General features: G+C 44.9%; 1 protein-coding gene across 1 annotated transcript in view; it reads right to left on the reverse strand.

Annotated features, from left to right (window-relative positions):
- The window catches only part of arid1ab (AT rich interactive domain 1Ab (SWI-like)), a 55,036-nt gene that overhangs the window by 18,861 nt on the left and 12,084 nt on the right, over window positions 1–24,091 (reverse strand). Inside the window, exons 2-4 of the mRNA XM_056398789.1 lie at window positions 12,570–12,791; window positions 9,584–10,357; window positions 8,820–8,936 (exon numbers count right to left, since the gene is read on the reverse strand). Of these exons, the coding sequence (XP_056254764.1) occupies window positions 8,820–8,936; window positions 9,584–10,357; window positions 12,570–12,791 (1,113 nt within the window). The remainder of the gene's footprint in view (window positions 1–8,819; window positions 8,937–9,583; window positions 10,358–12,569; window positions 12,792–24,091) is intronic.

A 24,091-nucleotide genomic window follows, 5' to 3' on the forward strand; every position in this document is an offset into this window, starting at 1 on the left:
ATGTTGACGACCTCGTCAGCGAGAATACTCCGGCGCCGCACGTTCGCCCGCTCGTTTCAGGGCAAAGTGGGCTTTTGAAATCCGAGCGGGGGTCGTGGGAAAAGTCGTCTCTTCCTTTTTAAAAACGTAAGATCAAGTGAAAATTTTCCTCCTGCACAGTTTTTTCTTGAGGGGCTTTCTTCTCTTTTCCTCCCAGCTCAGTCTGTGAACATGCTGACTCGACTTAACCGAGCCCAGAAGCACGTTATCTCCACGCCACCATCAGAGCGCGTCTATCTGTCACAGACAGATGACAGATAGACTGTGGGCGCTCAGACAAAATAAAACTTAGTCTCTCTGCTCTGTGAAAAGCACCTGTGCAGACTCCATGCTGCATTGCCATGGGATAACAGCAGGAAATGCACAGTTGCTGAGTAACAAGACTGACAGGTGGGTGTTTGCCGACACCTCAGCCACCTAGCCGAGGGTCCCACCTACATCCAGCGGGCCGCGCCGAGCTGCGAGGGGCCTTCTGGGAAGTCCAACGAAGGCTTGGAGAGAGGCAGCTCCAGACCCAGCTCGAGGTTTGCAGGGCTGAGCTCAACCATAAGGGGGCACTCCCATCCCACTATGAGGGAAGAACTGGAGAAAGGAGGAGAAGCTAAAGCAGGCCCCTGCCTCATACAGCAGCAGCAGCAGCAGCCATTACAGGGCTTCACATACAGCACAGGCTGACGAGAAACTCTCCACACACACAGTTAGGACGCCCTATAGGTGCACCATGCCACCTCCACCTCGCCCACACCATGATGTAGACACGAACTATTGCGAAAATATGGTCTATGTTTAAAGTCAGTGCTTGAAATTAACATGTCAAGAGTTCTGTCATTTCATTTCTCCAAAATGTAGGCAAACGGCGACCGTGGACGGCGTGAACTCCAGCAGGGTGACTCAGTGCTCAGGGCCTGGGAGCACCCTGCTGGGATTAGATATCTCGCCACAGACACAATGTCTACTACCATCCACAGACGAGCCGGCTTCAGCTCCCCGGAGATCACCATTACACCGCCACTTTATCACCGGCGGCCACGTGGGACGGATAATAACATGGACTAAAAAGAGTAGGAGATGAAAGAGTGACCCAGCAAAATTTTGAAAAACAGTCTCATCCTGCTAAGGCATTAAAAAGAACAAAAAAATACAATTCATTTGACACTGATCAATACTGCTCTGCTTTAACATTCCTGTGTGTTACAGGCTCCCAGTCAAAAAGAAAAATAAAGGCTAAGTATGAATCTTAATCAATAAGTGGGGAGTTCTTTTTTAAACGCTCCACATTTGCTTAATTGAGCTTCTCTGTGGGGGTAACAAAAAAAAAGGGGGTGTGTGAGGCACACAAACACTGCAGTCTGTGTGTAGCTAACACAGAGTAGATGCAGGGAGGTGGTGAAGGGGAAGAGGGGGGTGGAGGAGGGGGGGGTCTGATTGCTGTGAATAATGGGGAGATGGTGTGTGCGTGGGGGGCCTTTTGTAGAGATCACAATAGTAGCAGGGAGTCCCAGGGCAGCGCACAGATGCCCAAGTGAGGCAGGCAGCTGCCCAGCCCGAGGTGAGGGGTGCTGGGATACAACGGGCCAAGGGGGCTGGAGGGGCTTCAGGAGAGGCGAGGGGGTGGGGGTGTGGGGCTGCTTGGGTGGGGAGGCTCCAGACCCCTACAGCCAGTCTGCCTGCTTTCCAGAGCAGCAACGCCCCTCCCCTCCTACTGTCACACAAGTAGCGTGTCTAGAGGGCGCTACCAAAGCAACTGATACCACCAGTGAATTTAACTGGGGAGGGGGGGGGCGGTTGGAGCAGCAGGGGGGAGTTGGGGAGAGAGAAAAAATTATATAGAGGTTATTTCATGGAGTGAGAGTTAATTTCATTGTGAGGGTCAGTTTCATCCGTCCAGGCTCAGCGGCTCGTTCCAGCGAGAGCAGGAGAGAGAGAGAGAGAGAGAGAGAGAGAGAGCAGAGGACAGACAGTGCTGCAGTCAGCCACAGTCTTTGTGCTGCAAAACTAGCTCAGCCCAGCAGAAATGGAGGCTGAGGGGAGGGGCATGGGAGAGTGTGTGTGCGAGTGTGAGAGTGTGTGAGTGAGCGGAGAGCAAAAAAGGAGAGGGAGAGTGCTCTCTCTCTCTCTCTGTGCATGTGTGGTTGTGTGTGTGTGTGTGAGCGAGAGAGAGAGAGAAAGAGAGAGAGAGCTCTTGCAAGAGCAAAACAGAGCTCGGGGTTTTTGCAGGATGAGAAACAATTCACTGAAGCAAATGCAAAATAACACACTTTGTCAGCAGATTGAATTTTCTCAAGTACATTAATTAAAAATCACATAGAGGAAAGGAAGGGGTGAGACCGAGAGGGAGCAGGGGAGAGAAACAGACAAGCTAAGAGGAGGGAGGGAGGGAGGGAAGGGAGAGGGGTGAGAGCGAGTGAGCAAGCGAGCGAGCAGCACCCTGGAATCTGAATAAGACATGCCCACACAGGAAGCAAGGGCCCCAGAATAGCAACAGGAAACTGGCCCCGGACTCTGAATACTGTCAGCGTCAGAGCTTCGCAAAACAAGGCTGCGCTGCACAGCGTTATGAAAGCTGATTTACTGAGAGAAGAGAGAGAACGAGGAAGGGGAGAGGAGGAGGAGGAGGAGGAGGGCGCAGGCGAGGGAAAGAGAAACGAGAATTTAGACAGAAAGAGGAACGAGAGAGAGGCAGAGAGTAAAAAAAAATTTTTATATTATATAAATATATATATGAACAGACAGAAAAGAGGGAAAAATGCAGCAAAAAAAAAAAGAGTGTGTAATATATTGAAAAAGGCAGGGAGGGGGGTTGGGCTGGGTAGGAGAGGAAAAAAAGGGGGCCGGCCTTGTCAGGCTGATTGCTCCAGAGCTATGTCGCAAAAACAAGCTTAGCTGCCGCAGGAGAGCAGAGCAGGGCTGGGCTGAGCAGGGAACGGGGATTGCAGGAAGGGGGGACTCAGTTGATCAAGACTGGAAGATCCCTCCGTTCCAGATCAGGAGGCTTGGCACATAACATTAAAGGTCATTAAGGGGGAGGGAGGGAGGGGGGAGGGAGAGAGAGAAGAGAGAGAGAGAGAGAGAGACAGGGGGGTGGGGGGTTTCTGTTGTTGTGAAGTGGGTGGTCTTTAGAGTTTCTGCAAATGCACTGGACAAGACTGAATTTCTTGCAAGGGTGGGGTCCTGACAGGCAGTGATGTAGTGATAAATTACCAGACTAGGCATGGGACCAGACTATGACCAGACTTGGACCAGACTTGGGCCAGACTTGGGCCAGACTCGGGCCTCCAGCTGGTGATCGTCAAACCAAAACCAACCAACAATTCAAAAAGGACAAAAGTCAGACGATAGAAAAACAAGACTGTACCTCGTACCTAGTGCGTATCACTTGTTGTGAAAGGTTGTGAAATTAAAGTAAGGGCTAAATAAAGGAAGTGTCTACTCCATTACACCTTTGCTAACAGGAAAATATGCACCCCTGACACAAATCAAGTCGACACGGTAAATCCTTGGCTCTTCCTTCGAGATACAAAAAAAAAAAGCCCACTTGAGATGAAGCCTCTTTTTTTCAGGAAGGTGAGAGGAACGAGAGGAACGGAAAGACGGAAGACAGAAGAACAAACTTGAAGTGTTGAGTGCGTGCGTGACCAACATGTGACCTTCCTCTCGAGTCTGGAGCACATTCAGACGCGTCAGAAAAGAGGAGCACCACGACCGGTGGGCGGTGCTGAGTGGGATTAGCCCCACATTGGAGAAAGGGTGTACAAAAGACCTGGGAGAGGACAAGGAGATTTAAAAAAGAGAGAGAGAGAAGTGGGAGGGAGGGTGGGAGGTTAGTGGTGGCCTGATAGTTATTCCCATTCCCATGGGTTGACATGCAGAGGAAGTGTCACTTCCAGGGAGCATGAAAGCATGACGATGACAGCAAAGACTGTGGCGTGCTTTACTTCCTCTGGAGCCACGATGGAGGAGGTGGGATTTTTGTGCCTGTGCCCACTTTCATACCAAAAGCCTCAATCATCACCCTCTGTCCGAAATAAAGACACTGAACTCACTAAATTAATTTGTAGACTGAGCCAAACGCTCCACCTCTAAAGTAAAGAAAATTGAAGCAGCGGAGGCTGAGATTTCCTGACTTTAAAAAGGAGCCATTTGTAAGTTTTGCTATTGCTACATAGCTAACATTAGCATTAACAGCTGTTCACTTACCAGTCTAGAAGAAACGCTTTGAGTTCAGCATCAAACTTTATTCCTTTACTCACACCAGGAGCAACGCCGATGTTAACTCGTCTTTACTGCCGTCTTTTCTTCTACTGAAGCTAGCACGCTAACCAGCTAGCCCCGACCCGCCTCATCCCTTTCCGATAGCGAGCCACTGGAGCCTCCAATCTGCTCACAGGACGTATTATAACCTCTTGTGTTGTAAACGCAACAATGGCTGAAGCTTTTATCAAACGCCAATCACCACCACCCGCTCCAAGCAAGAAACCACGTTCAGAAAAACTTACATATAACTCTCAAATAACACGTGATCCTACATTTTCCATCATGCAACTGTGCATGTGCCTCCTAAATGCTTCTCTCAGACCTGCTGAAGCCGAGATAAACCTAATGACATCAGTGTTTTTCAAACCTCCCTCCAGGCTGTGTTGTAGTAAACTGAAGTTCATGTGTAAAATTGGTGGAGTGCCCCTTTAAGGTGGTTACTCATTACAGACTAAGTCAATAATGTGAGGTCCTTTCTCTCCTTCCTCTTCGCTCTTCATTCATTTCCTTTCCTAGAAATGACTTGAATGTTATTGAATGAAGCCTTATTGGGTCACAGGAATATTTTAAGACCACAAAGACTAGTACTCTCCAGTTGTATTACTTACTATGCTGCCGTCATTGTAAGTTGTAGATTAGCATCAACTACAGGCCCAAACTTTAAAAGTATAAAAGAGGTTCCTATGAAGTGCTGGGGAACTGACAGTGTGGTAAACACTCAACAGTTTAACTGTGTGCGAGTGTGTCCTGGAGCCAGGGTGAAAACAAACCAGGAACAAGTTCAACCTGTTCATCTAGTTCCACCATCGCTGTCTGTAATTTTTTTTCCCGCCCTCCCTCCTCTTCCTCCTCCACGGCCGTTTTCTCAAGCTGACTGTTGCTTTTTCTACCTGCGCCTTCCAGCAGGCACTGAGCCTCCTGTACTCCTTTATTCCCACCTCAACGGCAGCATAACAGACGCTGGTTTTTTAGCACCTGGCTCAAACAGACCCATCTGTACTCTGGATGAGGCGGATGTCTGGCTGGCTCTCCACGAATGCAACTAAAAGTAGCTAAATGGTGCTTACCCTTCAGCTGCTGTTGGCTCTGAATTCAAACGTGTTTTGAGGCAGATTAAAAACAAATCACTGCAGGTCCTTAAAAAATATATATATATACAATATATTTTCTATCAAATTAATCCTGCAGATCTGTACCTAACATTCTGTCAGGTGTATTTTTAATCCGAAAAACATCCTCCTTTGCTTAGCATGATACAAGTTAGTTCATTTAACGTGTCCCTGAGTGCACAAATAGTCCTGAATCAACAACAGGAATAACTGCATCTATTGTGTTTATCACTCTACCTATGAATGGGCAATGAAAATTTGGAATCTATGATACCTGAGAGTTTAGACAATAAGGCTGTTTATCTGCTTGCTAATGAAATAACGAGCTTGCTGGTGAGCTCAGAAAATGCTAATCAGAGCTGGGGGCCATCTGAAATGTTTTTTTTTTCAAAACGAGTGCAAATATGATGCTAAATTTGTGATTTGTGATGCAATTTTAACAAATTTTTTTCAACAAAACAAGCTAAACCTCTCAAATGCTTTAGTGTTTAATTCTGTCGTACAACAACTTTGCCTGATAAACTGGACTAAAATTTTGGTTGATTTACATTTAAGATGAGGGAAACGAGACTAAAGTTCAACATGATTCAGCCACATTTGGAGTCTGGAGTCTTATTGACATCCATCATGGAACAGACATGCTTTCATCTTAACAAATTCCATATTGACTTAGAGAGACGTGCACATGACTTGCAAATTTAGGACGCCATATTTGGCTACAGCAGTTTTTGATTGCAGCCTCTCCAGTTCTGACTTCATGTGAGGCTCTTCAACCATCTGACAAGCAGTTCTGATGGAGCATACAGGCACCTTAAAGCTACAGTGGTTGGGGGGGGGGCGGAGTGAAATAAATGAATTAATAAAGTTTTCTTCCTGTATACTCCTCGTGAACCTTTGAAATTCTGATATAGGTTATCCTGTCTTTAATCAGCAGCTGCACTGCTGGAAAGTTTGGTCCAAAGACAGTGATGTTTTCACAACAGAAGCCGGAGTCGGTGCAAATTAAACGCAGAGGATGTCTCAGTAGAAGCTTTTAAGCTGCGCATCATTTGTGAATTTGGGGTGAGACTGCAGCCAAGCATTTAAGTTTTTAAAAGTCAGATCTATGGACTCATCCAAGTCAGTACAACCCATGAACGTCAGAACCACCGAGAACTTTGCAGAGACGTTTTCCTGCATTCTTTCTTAATCTGTGGCAGAGTTTGTGCCATGTCCGTCTGGATATCAAAATACCTTAATTTCCAGGTAAAACAGATCACTGTTTGCTGCTGGTGCACATTGATCTACTCATCACACACGTAGGAGTCAATTCAGCCGCTTTGACTCAGGCTGTCAGGGTTATTACTGTCAGTTAGCATGGTCTAATCTGCACACAGTGTCATGCGCGCTCCACAGAGATGCTGGGGGAAGAAGAGGAGGAGGAGGAGGAGGAGGAGGAGGAGGAGGAGGAGGAAGGGGGGATCCGTTCATCTCCACCTCAGCCAGATTAATGGCTTTCACAGCCAATCACACAGCACTGATAGGGAATCCCCGAGAAGTTGGAGGGAAAAAAAAAAAAAAGAAAGAAAAAAAAAAGAAATAAATAAAAATAGCCCTGGCCTGGCCTGCTCGGCCAATGACTGAGCCCACAGAGGGTTGTATAAATAAATAAGAGAAATAAATAAAAGAGGAGGGAAACACGTCCTGAGGGCATCCCCTACTGGCATAGACGGCGCTCATCCCCTCCCTCCCTCTCAGCATCTCCCACTCCAACCAATCACTCACACTATTTGAAGTTATTTGCTTGCACTCCCTCAATCCTGCACACACCCCCCCCCCCCCCACAACCCCCCCCCACAACCCCCCCCCCCCTCGCCGCCGACTCCACTCTCTCACTTTCATTCTCTCTCATTAATGATCTCATTTCTCACTCTCCTTCCCTGAGGCCCAGAATGAGGTTAGCTCTGCAGTCTGACCTATAAACACTGCCATGGAAACTGCAACGTGTAACAGCGAGACACCTCTTTAACAGGGAGGTTTTGTGGGGTGGTGTGGGGGGGGGGGGGGTCTCTCACCTTTATCTTAGCCAGAGGGCTATCAGATGCCAGATTTACTTCACTTTCAAAGATCTTTTTCCGAGCAGAAATTTTTTTATTTTTTTTTATTTTTCTTTTTTAACACGTCAGTAGAAACCTGCGCTGCTTGCACATTGTACTCACTCCCGGCATCGCCCTGTGTACTGTGTGTATGTTGAAGTCAGAGGAAGCAAGAGAAGGAAAAAGGGGTTGCAGTCTAAATTAGAAAGATGGCAGAGGGGGGATGCAGATTTTTTTTTTTACTCGTTACCTCTCCTTGGAATATTTAAAACGCGTTCAGCCCAAACTTTAGACGTTAATGTGTCATTAACATCCAGATGCTGGGGTCAAACATATTCCTATACTGATAAATATTCACATTCTGACACTGGAGGAATTCTATCTCAGTCAGTATCTCCAGCTGATGTCAGTCACTCAGCAGGCACGTCAACAGAAAGCAGTAAACAACGCTGGAAATACACTAATGTCTGAAGTCCAAAGTACTGAATATTGATCGTACTCTGGTAAAACATGTAACACCCACAGTAGTTACAGCTGTGAGGAGGCATAATATGAACATCACAGCGACCTGAGCACATCTGAAGTGTCTGTTCGTCAGTCGAGGGAACAGTGGCCCCAAAAATCCAATATTTACCCCACATTTCTATGTTTTCTTTCCTCACGTGGAGTCACACTAGAAAACTGATGACACACAGAGCAAAGCCTCCCAAACTAGCTCTAAAAACCAGCTAGCTTCTGGCTTGGGAGACAGTTGCTACCTGTGAATTTCAATGGAGATGAATTTGCACTGACGCGAGTGTGAGTCACTTAATGACTCAGGTTGCCTTCACACTGACAGCTTAGTCTGAATCCATGAGAGACTTGTCTGAATGTACACCACAATCAGCAGTTTTATTGAACCCCGGCGCAGATGACGAAGACACTGGAATGAGATCTGGTCTAACCAGCGGGACCTTCCATGTGCGGAGGAAAGGTGGCTGCGCTAGTGGGCCTATCAACCTGCTGTTAATGCGAGCGTCAAGACTCGGAATAATATACGAGTCTACAAACTCAAATTCAAAGTTAAATCCCTTATTCACTTTCAATAAAAAGTCATTTGCATGTCATGTTACATTGCGAATTATTGCAGTTTCTGGCCACAGCTGCAGGAGAGAATGATTACTGAATACTGGACTGACTCCGATCATTAAATTAAAAATGGTGTTTCGTGGGGTTTTTGGCGTTGAACGAGGATTATAAAATATATACTAATAGGTAGAACTATGGAGGCGGCTGGTTCCTGTGGAGCGCGAGTGGATCAAAGCAAGTCACGTGTTAGACGAAGATGACTGAGGGCGCTCACCGGCAGACTGGATGGCCGGGCCTGCATGCTGTCTTCTTGACTGCTCTTGCTGGAAGTCATGGGCTGGTTGGAAGGAGGAGCGCTGGACTGGGAGCTGAAGGAATCCTGGGACAGTTCCTGATCACAGGGACAAGAAAGATGAGACAGTCGTCTCCAGTCTCCAAATCAAGCACCTTGTTACTGTCTATTGAACAGCAAATCAACCACTGACACACTGATACAAATAACTGGTCTCCACTGGGCTGAATAAATGTAAATACATTTACGTAATTTATGTAAGAAAGAAAGAATGTGTTCAGCGCAATGAGGAACTGTGATTTGAATATTTTCTGTATGGCATCTCTGTCGGCACAGGAGAGCGGGCATGGGAAAGTTTCACTGCCAGGTAATATAGGAAGTACACTATCCGTTTAACGGACAGGAGCATCTTTAATTAAGTAAATAATTAAACTTTAACTAAGCAATAAGTCAGCCCTAAATGGCTTACATCAAAGCTTTATTCACACCCTCCTATAGCTGCTCCACTGTTAAATCCTCACAGAGATCCAACACATTTTCGATGCCTTACGTCACATCAAAATCAAATATGACAGCTACAGACACAGTCTTTGGTTTGCATTAATAGAGTAAGGCAGGCATGGACTTCATCACTGCACTGACGAGGCACAGCAGATGTAAAGAGCATGTGTCAGCTCGGGGGAACACAGAGATGGCCGACACCGCTCGTCACACGCCTGCTGCAGAGACGTGCGAGGTGTTGTTACCTGTGGAGGAGGTGGGAACCTCTGATATGGTGACGGCTGTTGTTGCTGCTGTTGTTGTTGTTGTTGTTGTTGTTGTTGCTGTTGCTGCTGTTGTTGTTGCTGCTGTTGCTGCTGCTGTTGTTGTTGCTGCTGTTGTTGTTGTTGTTGTTGCTGCTGCTGCAGTGGGGGTGTCTGAGAGTAAGGTGATGGTTGACCCTGCTGGCCATGACCTGGAGGTTGCTGGGCTTGAGGAGGCGGACCTCCTGGTTGTTGCTGTTGCTGCTGTTGTTGTTGTTGTTGTTGTGGTTGTGGTTGTTGTTGTGGTGGTGGTTGTGGGGGCCCTTGCTGCTGCTGTGAGGTTTGCTGCGGTGGTGGCTGCCCTGGTCCAGAGGGTTGTGGGTAGCCAGGCTGGCCCTGAGGGCCCTGCTGACTTTGGGGACCAGGACCCGGCTGCTGCTGCTGCTGCTGCTGAGGCTGCTGCTGCTGCTGCTGCTGGGGAGGGACGTAAGGTGGCTGTCCTGGCTGAGACTGTGAGGGCTGGCTGTAGGGAGGCTGGCCTGGAGGGGGGCCGTGGGGACCTTGGGATTGTTGGAACGGGGGTCCTGGCTGCCCGTGTTGGCCAGGAGGCTGCGAAGGGTGGCCCTGCTGGGCGTAGGGGGGTCCAGAGGTGCCCTGTGGTTGGCCAGGGTATGGAGGCTGCTGCTGGCCAGGGTGAGTTGGGGGACCGTGCTGACCGTAGTAGCCCTGCGTCTGCTGGGTGTAGCCACCCGGGCCCTGCTGTCCATAGGTGGACATCTAGACGTGGAAACAAGAAGTCAGTTAGAAACAACAGATACGGGAGTAAACATAACCCAGCACGGTTGAATCGCCTCTTTGAACATAAACAGCTTTCTTCAGGAGAACTAAGATTTTACTACAGGTTTACTACCCTGAGCGCCTCAGTGGAATATCAATCACCACCTGAATACAGCCTGTGCACTGACAGGATCCTTTCTAAAGCTGTAAAAATATATAAAAATAACTCAACATCCAAAGTCACCTCTTTGATTTTTTTTTTTTTTTCTCCCCATTCATTCTCAGCAGAGTAATCAGAGCATCTCTTCATCTTACTCACAGATTAAAAAGGGAGAAGACAACTGTTCCCTCTCTGTGTGCAAGAGAGAGGAGTGCGTTCCTCGATATAAACTGATCAGTCAAAGCGCGTAAGAAAAGCCATCTAAGTGTTGGAATTCAGCCGTGTATCGCTTTAAATTACAGGCATGAAAATAAAAAATTGAGTTTTGACTTCATCTCCTTGAACTTCAATATGAGGCTTTTCATATTCTACCCGATCCTGCGCGCCGAAAGCCTTTCAATACAGCGTTTTCGTTTCATTACCCTGAAAAAGCGCGGAAAGGAGAAAGCACTGACCTTGTGAGGAAACATAGTAATAAAAAAAATAAAAAAAATAAAGAAGAAGAAGCCACGTGTTGTTTTGGGAGGGTGCTCTGCTACTCAGGAATTCAAAGAAAATACAAGATAGTAAAGAATTGCCACACATTTAAAACAACATGAAGTGGCTGTATTGTATCTGTCCGACAAAGGGAGGGAAGCCGTTTTCTTCTCTGTGGGGCACTTATCGAGTTCACGGTCAGACACCAGGCAAGCCAGTATGAGATAATCACATCACACAATGGGCACAAGACCACAGACAGCGGACGCGGAAAGAAAAGGCTTCACTCTACGGGATTCCCTGCATGCATTTCTATGTTAAGACGGACTGCCTGGCTGAGAGAGTTCAAGAAGGGGCTTATTCCTAGCTATGAGTAAGTAGCTACGGCAAACTGGATGTTTGCCGTTTTCAATTGGACAACGCTGTCAGAATGGGCTGCCCACTGTGCCAGGAGACAGGACTTGAATTTCCCCAACTTTTTTTTTCTTTCAAGCATGAAAATACACCAGACAGAGAAAAATGGATGAAGAGCTCTCAGCGAGTCTGTTTCTGTAAGAGCCTTTTTTTTTTCCTTTTTTTTCAGTCCATTTGAGGTCTTGGGCGAAAAAAAAAAAAAAGGATGCTAAATTTCAGTTTGTTCAGATCTCCATTAACTTAGTTGCTCACCTATGATCCAGGATACACACTTATGTCTAAAAACAGGTGCGGACCATTTCAGCAGAACCTTAAAGGACAATTTCACCTTTTTTTTTTTTTCTTTCTGAAATCTAAGCTGCCTTTTCAGAATAAAAGATCCAGATCACGACTCCTCACCATGATACTGAAACTGCTTTAGAAAGAAACCCCTTGCAAACCTTCCCGAACCTTGTATCCGACGTCCAATGAGACCGTGCCATGAATTCATTTTATGCTGCCATTCCTGTTGTACTGAGTCATTTACCAAATAAACGCTCTAGTGCCTCAACTACCAGGAATGTAAGAAAACTTATTAACTTGTGGTGGCAGACTTCAAACCATGACTACGTACCGCAGAAACTCATAATGCCTCTGTTAAAGGCAGGAGGTCTTTTATTTTGTAAATTGCTTTGGCTTTACCTAGTTTAAACTTTGGTGATTAAAGCCTCTGCCCATCACTTCTTCAGCAGCACCACAGGTTCTTATTTCTGCCCTCCCCAACCAAAACAGTGGTTTATTATCTGAGGTCACTTCCTCATTACACTAGACAGTGACTTGTTGATTTCAACACTGATGATTGTTCGGGGTGAGTTTTGAACATAGCACGATCTCTTATAAACTAAACCGACAAGGAGAGGTGACCCTGATCAGGTGCTGCAGTTCAAACTCAACCCGTACTTGACAATGCTTCATAAATGTGCCGTCTTTAATGTAGTTTCTACTTAAGATAAGGAAGCAAAAGAAGGTCTATCTGCTGCAGGAAACTCAGCAAGGTTTTGTGATTTTGCATCTTTTGATCAGCAAAACAATGTGGTGAATAACCTGCAAAAGGTTACTGTCAATCATCCAGGTGACGTGACGACCGGAGAGATTCACTAATCCAAGTCCATGATTACTGACCTGCTGTCCGTACTGCATGCCGCCCATCGTGCCGGGTGTTCGGCCCTGCATCCCCATAGGATACCTCTGAGGCCCGGGAGGTCCGTAGGCCTGGCCCGGGTAAGAGCCCGCCTGCTGGGGTCCGGGCCCTGCGGGAGGCCCTTGTTGCTGCTGCGAGTAGGGGCTGGGTCCTCCATATGGCTGGCCCCGCATCTTCCCTACCTGGTCCATGGGGCTTGGAGGCTAAAAGACACATAGACAATTTGCAGTGTATCAGTCAGTGATGTGACAGGAAGAGACGAGAAAACGTAGTCCAGGTCAAACGTAAGCGGAGTCGTTTTGGGAACCTTTTTTTTTTTTTTTGTGGGTTTTCTTGAAAAAGCATTACTCAGCGAGGAACACAAACGGTGACTCTTCCATTGCAATGTGTCGCACAAGCGTCATCTCGTAAGACAGTCACAGTATAATCAAGCAAATACAGAACAAAAAGCAGGAGGGGGAGGGAAAAAAAAACAGTAGTGGATTTACTTTCCTACTAGAAAGGGAAAAAATTGGCCATGAATGAATGAATGAGCCCACTATATCCGCCAGGAGCGTTTCCCTGCCCAGGAGATCATTGTGCCAGTGGGTGGATACTGTTACGGTGGAGACGTCGGGGAGGGTTTCTATGAAAATAAGCTTAAGGAAGTGGAAGTGTCTGCGGTGGCTGGAGCTGGGCCCACCCCTCAGCTGGAGCCACGTCAGGATGGAGGCCGGGGTGGTGGTGGTGGTGGTGGTGGTGGTGTGGTGGTGGTGGTGTTGTTGGTAGTGGGGGCTGACCTTGGCCGGCTTGGACTCGAGGAGATCCACATGGCCCGGGCAGGCAATGTTACTGGGCCAGACGGCTTCCTCTGGCTGGAGAGCCGAGGAGGGAAACAGAGAGCGGAGGAGGAAGGAGGGGGGGGGGGGGTCATAATGAGGTAGCCTCGCCTGTCAACAGCTGGAGCCAAGGTCATAAAGTGTCTGATGCTACATAAGAGATGAGCTCGGTGGAATCCCCCCAAAAACAACACTGCTCCAGTGCAATAAAAATAAATGCAATTAAAATATGGAATTCAATTAGGAGTATAATGAACTGGTCATCCCTCAGAAAAAAAAAAAAACTGTCACACACAGGCTGCGTTGGTATCTCACTGGTTGGCACGATCCGGTGCCATCAACTCATGACACCGCTGGCAGCCCCCGTGTGTTCCCATCAAACCCACCGCAGCGGCGTCTGAAAGTACGAGCCACAATGGGGGCTTTGAAGTAGCAACACCTCCTGGCCTGCTGACCTCAGGCAGCAGACACAAAGCTTTCATTGCTTCCCACGGTTATTAATCTGTGTGTGTGTGTGTGTGTGTGTGTGTGTGTGTGTGTGTGAGTGTGTTTTTTTTCCTCCCCCAAAAACCTCTTTTCCTTGGTTAAGGGAGACAACCACCGGTGCTATTTATAGCCAGCGAGACGGAGAGGGCAGTCTGCCGAAAATGTAACAGGTCCCAGCTGCACTGCTGTTTGAACCTGGGCCAGGCCTTGCTCTTCCTGGGCTTTAATAAAGCAGCAGGCTTTGGCACTCTATGAATGACAGTGGTGCAGTGAGAGGAGGAGGAGGTCGGGGGGGTTGGGGGGGGCGGGCTCGGCGGTAGGCTGGTGTGTGCGTGTGAAAATATATGTGTGTGTATGTGTTGGGGGAAGACTGTAGGTGTTGGCGGGGTGGTGGTGGTGGGGGCGGATCAACAGGCTGTCAGGACGGTCAACCAACATTATCCAAGATAACATATTCCACTCCAGGTTTTCCCTCCAGCCTCCCCCAGGCCACACACTCCTGAGCTCCTCCAGGTTCAGGAGAATATTTGTGTGTTGTGAGTGTGTGTATTATGTTTTGTGTGTGTGTGTGTGTGTGTGTGTGTGTGTGTGGAGGGAAGGGGAAGGAGGGGGGGGGGGGGGGGGGGGTGTTACTACGCTCCCTAGGGTCATTACCGCCCGCACCGTGGGGGAAGACGTAACAGCCCACGGTAGGAACTCTCCTGTGACCTCTAATGCACTTTTAACCCCAGACTACGAAGAAAGACACAATGCCAACCCCCCCCCCCCCCCGCCTCCCCCAACCTGACATCATGCCATGATGTGACTCCACACAACACACTGCTCCGCCAAAAGATGACTGGTGGAAATTACTGAAGCAGACAGCACCTTTTTCTTGCTGTATTTTAAACCCCTTTCAGACAACAGGTGTATTTGTCCAATTACGGCGAACAACAACAAAAATCCCCACATTCCCACAAAGGAGGCTGGAGCCGCTTTTTTTCACCGGGTAAAAATATGCTGTACTTCTTCTCCTAATGAGCTGCTTAAGCAGTTAGACAGAGCCTCCTGTGCCATCCGTAAAGTGTGCCGCCGAGGCCTGAATCGCTCGCTAACATCCTTCAATCCTCATGAAAAATGACTGGTATGCTAACAAACTACAAAGCAGCAGCACTAAAAGGTAAAATCCTTTTTCTCATTTAGACAAAATTCACATGAGATGACCGAGCCATAAAACAATCAACCTTTTTCCTCGCCGATTTCAGTCGATACTTCGCCGGGAGTGAGAATATTTCTACACCGGCTCGTGTAGCGGCCGAGGAGCCCGACAGAGCTCAGGCCCCCCGGCTCAGCTGGAAAAGTACAGCTCGACTACGACCGGGGCTCCCAGAGCCACGTGGAGAATCAGTGCTGACGTTTCCAAAACAACCACTCATCTCGCTCTCATGTCTCATTTAACAACCACTCTAAAAGATGGAGATAGTGGTCATTTGTGGTCAGGTGATCAGATAGCAACGATAAGTGTGCACTGTGTAGACAAGTGTTGGACTAATGTGTACAATGTGTGCGTTACAGCAATCACATAATTGAACTAAAGCCACTGATCATTTTTTGTGCAAATATTTACTAAATGAGATCCTGATATTTTGCACCAGTTTTCACTGAAGGAGGTCATTTTTTATTTTAAAACAAGGATGAAAAACTGGGGAAGAATTAATTTAGACATTTAGAGGACTCGAACTAACTTTCTTCTAGGTGGATTAACAAATCCTTACAAGATAACTCAAAGCTTCAATCTTATTTTCTTACTGACCTGAACAATCAGCAACTAGACAGGAGGCTACTTTAAAGGTCCCATATTGTATAAAAGTAGATCCATGTCTCTTTTTTGGTTATAAAGCAGGTTTAGGTTCTATATTAATGCTGTTAAAGTATCAAAGCCTCAGTCCACAGAGAAATGCACACAGCCTGTATTCAGAAACTGAGCCTTAAAACCAGCCGTCAGGACTTCCTGATCTTGGTGATGTCACAACAAAGCAGCCACCGCTCTCAGCCATGCCCCAAGCCCCGCCCACCTGGACCCACCATCCAGTGTTTTACCTGAAATCTTCACTTCACATAAAACACAGGAAAAGTCTAAAATACGGGACCTTTAATAAATGTAATCATCTATTAAAAATCAGTATTCAAGCAAATTGTAAATATTTGTTTTATATAATTCTTTTAGATTGAATACCTTCTGGTTTAGGACCATTTCTATACTTACGGCCATCATACCAATCCTACTGGTAACAAAAACATCAGAGCTGTAACGATCAGTTACTTAATTGATTAGTCAATCAACAGAAAATAAACTATTTAAGTTTAAGTCATGTTTCATGCTGTTTTCAAAGTCTCTTATGAATATTTCCCGCTTTTTCTCTCTTTAATATAATAAGTAAATTTAATATTTTGTTAAAACTTATGTAGATGTCACCTTGGAAAGCAGGGATGGATTTTTTTTTTTTTTTTTTAATTCTCTACACTTGACTTTATAAGATGATTAATCAATTAAGCGAGAACACAACAAAGTCATTAGTAAGTAGGTGTAATAAACCAGAATGATCCTTTAAGGCATAACTGTGGAGTAAATTCAGTATGATAAATAAAATGCCAATATGTTCACAACAAATGAACGTGACTCCGGTCTAAACGCTGCTCAATATTATGTGATCATAATGCTTTTAAAAGTATGTGATGTGGTCAAGAAGTCTTTTTATTTATTTATTTATTTTTTTACTCCAGCACCTCATTCAATCATGTTAACACATCTGTGTGCTGCAGGCTGGGAGACAGCTGTGGCCAGTCTGCTGCCTGGGCCTTCATTGATCTGTTTACCAGCATTTTCCTCGTATTGCTTAAGTTGTTCACATCTGACACACCATTACACATCCTCCAACATCTCGGAGAGCTTCAGCCGAGGCCTCTGTGAGCGAGTGTGTTTTAAAAAGACACTAAACAATCTCTGCAGCATCTCGTCTGTAGAGGTCAGGGACAGCTATAGAAGGCTCTGCTTCTCTTTCTCCTAGTTATAGAGTGAGTGGCTCTTAAGAGGGGCGATGCCAATGCTGGAGCACTGCTGCTGCTGTTGTTAAGCAAAGAGCGTCTGAATCAATTTTCCCACGTTTATACAGTCAGAGTTGAGAGTTCAAAAAGCAACAAAAAATATGATTCAAAGTAGGATTATGTCAATATTATTCTATTCAAGATTCATTTAAATTTACTACATGAAGATGGTTCAACATTTGTCATTTGTTGGATTGGAAATCAGCTCGTTCAGTGCTCAAGGTCCCGGACAGGAAGTGATTGGTTTCTGACGTAACAGAGGAAAATGTCAGTGGTGGGAGGGCAATACAGACACAGTGGGAAGACGATAAGGCATTCAGCTTCTGAAACCGAGTGCATGTCTGAGTCCTTGTGCTTTGAAACACAAATGACTACGATCAAGGTCTGACACAACGACCTGACAGCTGCCACATGCTGCTAAATTTAGGCTGTGGAGTTTGATTGTACGAGTAAAGGGTTGAAAATATCTTACTTTCTTATGACTAATCATTTTAATCTTTCTCCAGTCACAACAAAACTTCATCTGAGGATCAACAGCACAGTGTCCACATGTCCATGTAGTCATAATGCCATAATAGGCCCATAATGATGCATCACGCAAGCTGTTTCACTGCTTAACAGAAGACAAAAACAAGCAAAGTTTGATTTTCCTGACTCATTTAGGAGAAAGTCTGATAAATAACATGTCGTTTTAGTTGCTGCTGGTTGTGCTGCCTTGAAATAACCAATCACAGTAATTCCCAGTGCGACTGATCGGTTTTAGCGCGCAACAACACAACAAGCTAACAAGTATCTTGTGGACTTTCCATTCAAATTTAAAGTGACACTTGACACTGACAAAAAGCTGAATTCATAGGCAACTCAGTTCAGTTGCTTTACTTGGTTTAGTTTGTAGCTTACAGTGGCTAATACTAGCAAATGTTGCTGCGTAAATAACATTATTGAAATAGTTTAGTTACTCTTTTTGTTTTTGCATTTTCCATTATTTTATTACCGCTTGTGGCCGCAGTTAAGCAAAAGCAACATAAAGCTGATTATACATGAGTAATCAAGTATCAGAAAATAATTACATGTTTTATTTACCAATAGTCTGATATTTTATATATGTGATGTGGAACAAAAATGTCAGTAGCAGCAGAAGCTATCGCTAAATTGTCATTCATGTATATTGCAAAAATAAAAATAAAAATAATGCAGCAATATTCTTCTGCAGCCGTTCTTAACTCTAAATCAAAAGTAAATATTTGTGGAATATGAATAATCCTTACAAAAATTTATATGATTAAAACACGTAGTAGGTAACGATGTGTAGGGGAAATTCCCTGAACCACAAAGATTAAAAAGCTTCACAGCAACAGCAGCCCACTCGCTTGTTTGTGAAACCGTCTGAGGTGAAAGGGAAAAGATTTTTGATCCAAAAAGGTCGTCGGCATGTTTGATCGCTATGTGACTGATGGATGATTCAGGTTGTAAAATGTTGATAACCCGTAACCGTTTTCTTATTTTATCCATGCATGAAATATTAAGCAAATTATGAATAAATAGAAGGAGTATTCAGTGTTTACTCAATCATTTTAAGTATGAAACAGCTTTATGACTCAGATCAGATGTTTGATAGAGACTAATTTATCCTTCAAACCAAGGATAGCACTATAAACACACTCGTCAACATCTATTAAAAACCTCTAGTCAGTCAGTTCAGGGCCAACTGGCCTTTTGCTAAAATCTTTAAAAGGTTTATAAGAAAGTTTCCACATCTAGCTAAACACACACACACACACACACACACACAGAGGATGGGAACACAACTCCCAGCACAGCACTCTCTTTTCTTTCAGCTCAGTCATCAAATCAAACTCTGAGGAAACTCCTCCCCTCCCCTTTTTCTCTGTCTTCCATAAAAAAATAAATAAATAATCACAATTAGCACATGGCTAATCTGCATAAGAGAAAGCCAGAGCACTCTTGGCAGAAGAGGTTGCACTGAGTATATTGTGTCATGACTGGGCTGCTGGTGGATATTGCAACTATTCAAAAACTGTGTGTGTGTGTGTGTGTTAGACATGGGGAAGGGGATTTGTAAGAGGTTGGGGAGGGTGGGGTGGGATGGAAGGGGAGGGGAGGGGTCTGGAGCAGCGCCTGAGAGCAGAGCTGGAGTCTACGGGGCCGGAGCGGAGCAGATGGACCGGGGGGGGGGGACGACACAGACGACAAACAACTGCTGCTAATTTAATCCGCCACACGGCCACATGGCCTCGGCTCAGCACACACACCATTGTTCTGCGGTAAAGCCCTTCGACACGCAACGCAACGCACCAGCACCAACACACGCCGGCCGCGGCCACCCTCGTACGGCGAGTAACAGGATACCGTACACTCTGTCAATTTCAGGGGTGAGATTGTGAATCTGTGCGCTTAAAAGCTCACCTCACAGTAAAGCCCTTACCCACGTTCACAGTGGGACATGCCCAGTATGACCAGTCTTTCACTGTCTGTTTAAGCTTTGAATATATCCATTGCACAAGTGAAGGGTTAAGTAGTTTGCCCCAGGACAAGGGACAGTTTTACCCATTCACTTTCTCCTCTGATGTTTCCCGGCTGGATGAGGAGTCGCGCTGGCAAAGCTTCTCTACACTCACTTTAAAATAAAGTGGACTCACTTTAAATTAAAAAGTACAGACAGAAAAGACAGGAGCTAGGAGTTACGTATTCAACCTCACTGCTCTTTTCATACCAACCACAATGTATCTGTAGTTTGTATCACACAGTCTTGAAAAAAACCGTCAGGTACCGAAAGCTGGCATCAGATATCTGATGAGGTTTGTACTATTTCAGGCTACATTATCAATTAATCTGCTGATAATTTTCTTGATTAATCATTTAAATGTTTGTTCAAAGAACCACAGAAAAATCACATGTGAGAAAATGTGAACAAGAAAGATACAAAGCGAAAAATTACTTCGAACAGTCCAAAACAACAAAAATATTCAGTTGTCAGTTGCCAATTAAAGACGTGACAATGTCAATTATCAAATTTTCTATTGATCGACAGCTGTAGTTCTCTCCTTCACTTATTCCTTGATCAGATAGTTCCTGATTTCAATTACAATTTCTGCCAATTTTGGGACCAAATTTTATTTCAGAAAAGGTTCTTGCACAGATGTTTGAGTTAAACTGAATTTTTGAATTTAACTTATGTTCATTCAAATGTTTGAACATTTCATATTGATTTATAATAAACATTTATGTCTCTTAAAGTGGAAAAAAAAAAAACAAAGCGGGTATTGTTTTGGCGGCAGGACTCAGATATCAGAATCACAGCAGCGCTAGTTTTACAATTTTACAATCGTCACCCAGCTCTAACAGGAAGTGTGTGCAAAAAATACACTGACCAGTTATTTTAACCAACTTCTACATAAGTAATGACCAAGACCACAACAAGGCTGCAGTGTTACCCTTTAAAATCAATGATATCAAAACGGACTGTTCACATTTTGACACTGTGCAACCTTATTAGAAACAAAAACAAAAATCTTCCTCATAAATAATAACCAAACCAAACCAAAACACACACAAACACACACACACACACACACACACACAGAGCAGAGTCTCAGCAACAGGAGCAGCGTGGTATGTTACCGCAGTCACAAAGCATCAAAACAATTCAGACTCCTTGTTAAAAATGAGCTTTTAAGGAAGCGCTAAATACAGCCGACTTGCTTTGAGCAAATAGTTAAGGAAGGATCCAGAACCTGAGAGTTTAGAGTAAACACGAAGCTAGGGGAAAAATAACTCCAAAAAGGCCATGTTCTCAATTAAGCAATTAGTCTGCCTTCCCTCTGCATCAACCTGAGAAGTTCCACCCTGGACATGACCGCTGCATGACTCTGGATAAAAGCAAGGAGGAGCTGGGGTTGGGTAGAGGGGAGCGGCAGCCTGCGCCTGCTGGTGCTATCTACACCGAGCAGAGGCAAGCAGCACCCTACTCACCCAGATGTTCACCCAGCTGTTCCAAGGAATTCAAAAGATGTTCAGGGAGGAGAGGGAAGACGTGGGGAACTCGCACACTCTGATGACAAAGTCAGCATTCGCGTCTCAGAGAGAGACAGAGAGAGGAGGGAAGATACAAAGCTTTTCTATGGCTGTTAATGAGAGCGACAGAAACAACAGCAACAAACAGACGGGAGATAAAAACACGACTCTGTACCTGCAAGAATTAGGGCTGATTTTAAAGGAGTTAAAGGAAAACACTGTTGTATTTCTGGGTACACTGTTCCCGGAGAAAAGCAGACGCCAAATATATCAAGAGATTTTCGCAGGTCTGTTAAAATTTTGTTTGATAGCAGAAGAATTTAAGAAACTTTTCACAGGCTTGTGGATTCTTTCAACAGCTTCGACTTTACACTCACAATTCAACGAGGGGCTGTCAGGATATCAGATTTTCACTACAAAAGAATTCACAAGAGCAATATTATTGTGATATCTATAGAAAAATGCTGCAGTCAAACGCCGCTTTAACTTTTGTTTATTGTTTTGTCTCTTTTTTGATAAATTAATTAGACTCAAATACAAGTGTAGGGAGGTGGAGAAAGAGTCTGTAACCATAACTGTCCAAAACGAACAATTAATTAATACTTAATGCAGAGTAAAAAGGCAACCAGATGAAGTGACAAACAAAAGGCCTGCCATCTGCCACCCTCATATTATCATATATGTATTATTAACATATAAATAATATTTCATTTTTTAAATACAATGGTTATTATCAATGCGTGGACAAATCGCAAAAAAAACCCCTTAATTATTCACAGAAAAAGGAACCAGAGGAGGAAATAAAGTTTTTTCAGAGCTTTGAACCACATCTCACGCTTTAGTTTGTTGTCACCATTTTTCGTGCTTAGCTCACATTATGATTAACTCTCTTCCAGGAAGACAGTGAGATACTGTTGAAAGTTCCAGAAAAAAAAGGTCCTTTTATACTCGCATCATGTGGTCATTTGAGTAAGTCACACTTCTCCTTCTGAGAGTATGAGTACACAACGCAGGTTAAAGACGCTTACACATGAGTTCAGTATAAAGCTTTCGAAATAACCTTAATGATGTCATCAAGGTTATCTTGAACTGGACCTGAAACTTCAGTTCATAAACACAGCCCTATTTACAAACCGGAGGTGTGAAACTCAAAAAGGCAAGTGAGGGTTTCATGAGGAGACGTCATTGCCTGAATTATAGGAAGTGTAGGATTCAACGTTTTTCGGAGCTTGACCCATATCAGAGGCCAGAAGTCAGAACGTCTCGACCTCCTCTGCGTCAATTTCACCCGCTCTCTCTTCAGGGAAGTGCAATAGTTTAACTTTAACTTTAAATTAACTTTAATGATGATACAAGAATCCAAGGGAGCAGCTATACATTTACTCAAAAAAAAACAGATCTGTGCAATTAAACGTGTTGTGAAAAACTTGGCAGCATTTTTTACCACTTGTGAGCTAAACAGCTAAACAAAATAAAACAGCCTATTTCTAATTGTACAAACATGTTATATTAATTTCCAAATGGACAAGCAGTAACAAGACGAAAGAAAACGCCTCTAAACTGTATTGGCAGTGGCAGAAAGTATTGCACTTCACTTTTTCAAACTCAACTGATTAGTACCTATTAGGCATTGGTGATTAGCACATGAGAGCTATTGTGTGGACAACAACATAGCTGCAAGGTGCTAACTGATCTCAGCACAGCGACGACAGGACCAGTGTCTCTATGAAAGACAAATCCCTTGTTAGGTAGATCAGAGCTGCTGCTGACACGTCCAGTTTAAAAAAATAAATAAATGAATAAAACCAAAAAAGAAAAAAGAAAAAAAGAGGGCTGCCTGCTGCTGCCTGGCCTGTCACTGTGATGTTGGGAGTTGGAGCTACAAGAGAGTGAACATTCGCCCTGACTACCGGCTGTCAACCTGTCGGGCCAAACTTATATTTCCAAGTGACAGTGGCTGATTCCCGGGAGTGAGATGAGGCGAGTGGGAGGAGGAGGAGGAGGGGGTTGTTTGGACCGGGAGCTGAGAGCAGGGGCCGACGGGCAGAGCGTACGTTGTGGCAGGAAAAAAAAAAAAAACGGTTGACGGCAAACCAGATGTTCATCATTTAACAGAGACACAATAATAAACTCAGAGTGATGTATAATGCACCTGCAGACACAACAAAAACAGCATCTACACTCCTGGTGAAACGAGGTGATGAATTTTGAAAAGCCAGCAAAAAAAATAAAAATAAAATACTCATTTTCAAGTGTGGGAAAACAAGTTTTGTGTTTAAGCAACATTTAACATTTGTCTACTTTGACTTTTTTGTTCCATGAATAAAAGGTTTTAAACACTTGTTTGTGTTTCTCACATTCAGGATCGTTTTGGCAACAAAACTCAGTCAAAATCTTTATAAAATCTTCCCTGCTTGACTTCCTCTTCTGTGCGATATTCAAATCATGAACATTTTTGAAATGGAATTGAATATAATAAATAGCTGCACAGCAATGCTTAAGAGATCATTAACTTTGTGTTTACAGTTACGGTCGAACAACATCCTATAATGCACACCAGTGTGGCTTATTTGAAGGCCACAGTGCGGTTACAGTGTCAGAGAGACAGCGCTCTCAGGTCACATGAGCACTTCACCAGCAGCGCTCAGGGAAGAAACAGCAGTTTGTGTTCAGAGATAAGCCACTTGATGTGTTAGCGGCCGGCGGCTCCTCCGTCAGCGCTGGAGGCAGAAAAAACACACTGATCGGGTTGCATCACGGCGCTGAGGCTCACGCTGCCCGAGAAAAGGGACGCTTATTCGCGCTGACCATCGGCACCCTGGACGACCCGTTACGATAAGTGTGTCACTCACTACTACGCCAAAAATACCCAGGCTACTGAATGAGGCGCAGCCACTTAAGGATCTGGCTGGGTCACAACACTGACACCGATGTCGCGCCGACTGCCCTGCACACACAACCAGAGGAAAACATGCTCAGTCATAATCTGAAACACAGACTCGTCTTTTAAAAGGACCTATCCAGTCTAAAGGTATATGTCCATGTGTTGTTTGATTTTAGATCAGGTCTAGGTTCTGTAT

This window comes from Seriola aureovittata, chromosome 16, assembly GCF_021018895.1.
Source record: "Seriola aureovittata isolate HTS-2021-v1 ecotype China chromosome 16, ASM2101889v1, whole genome shotgun sequence".
NCBI lineage: Eukaryota > Metazoa > Chordata > Actinopteri > Carangiformes > Carangidae > Seriola > Seriola aureovittata.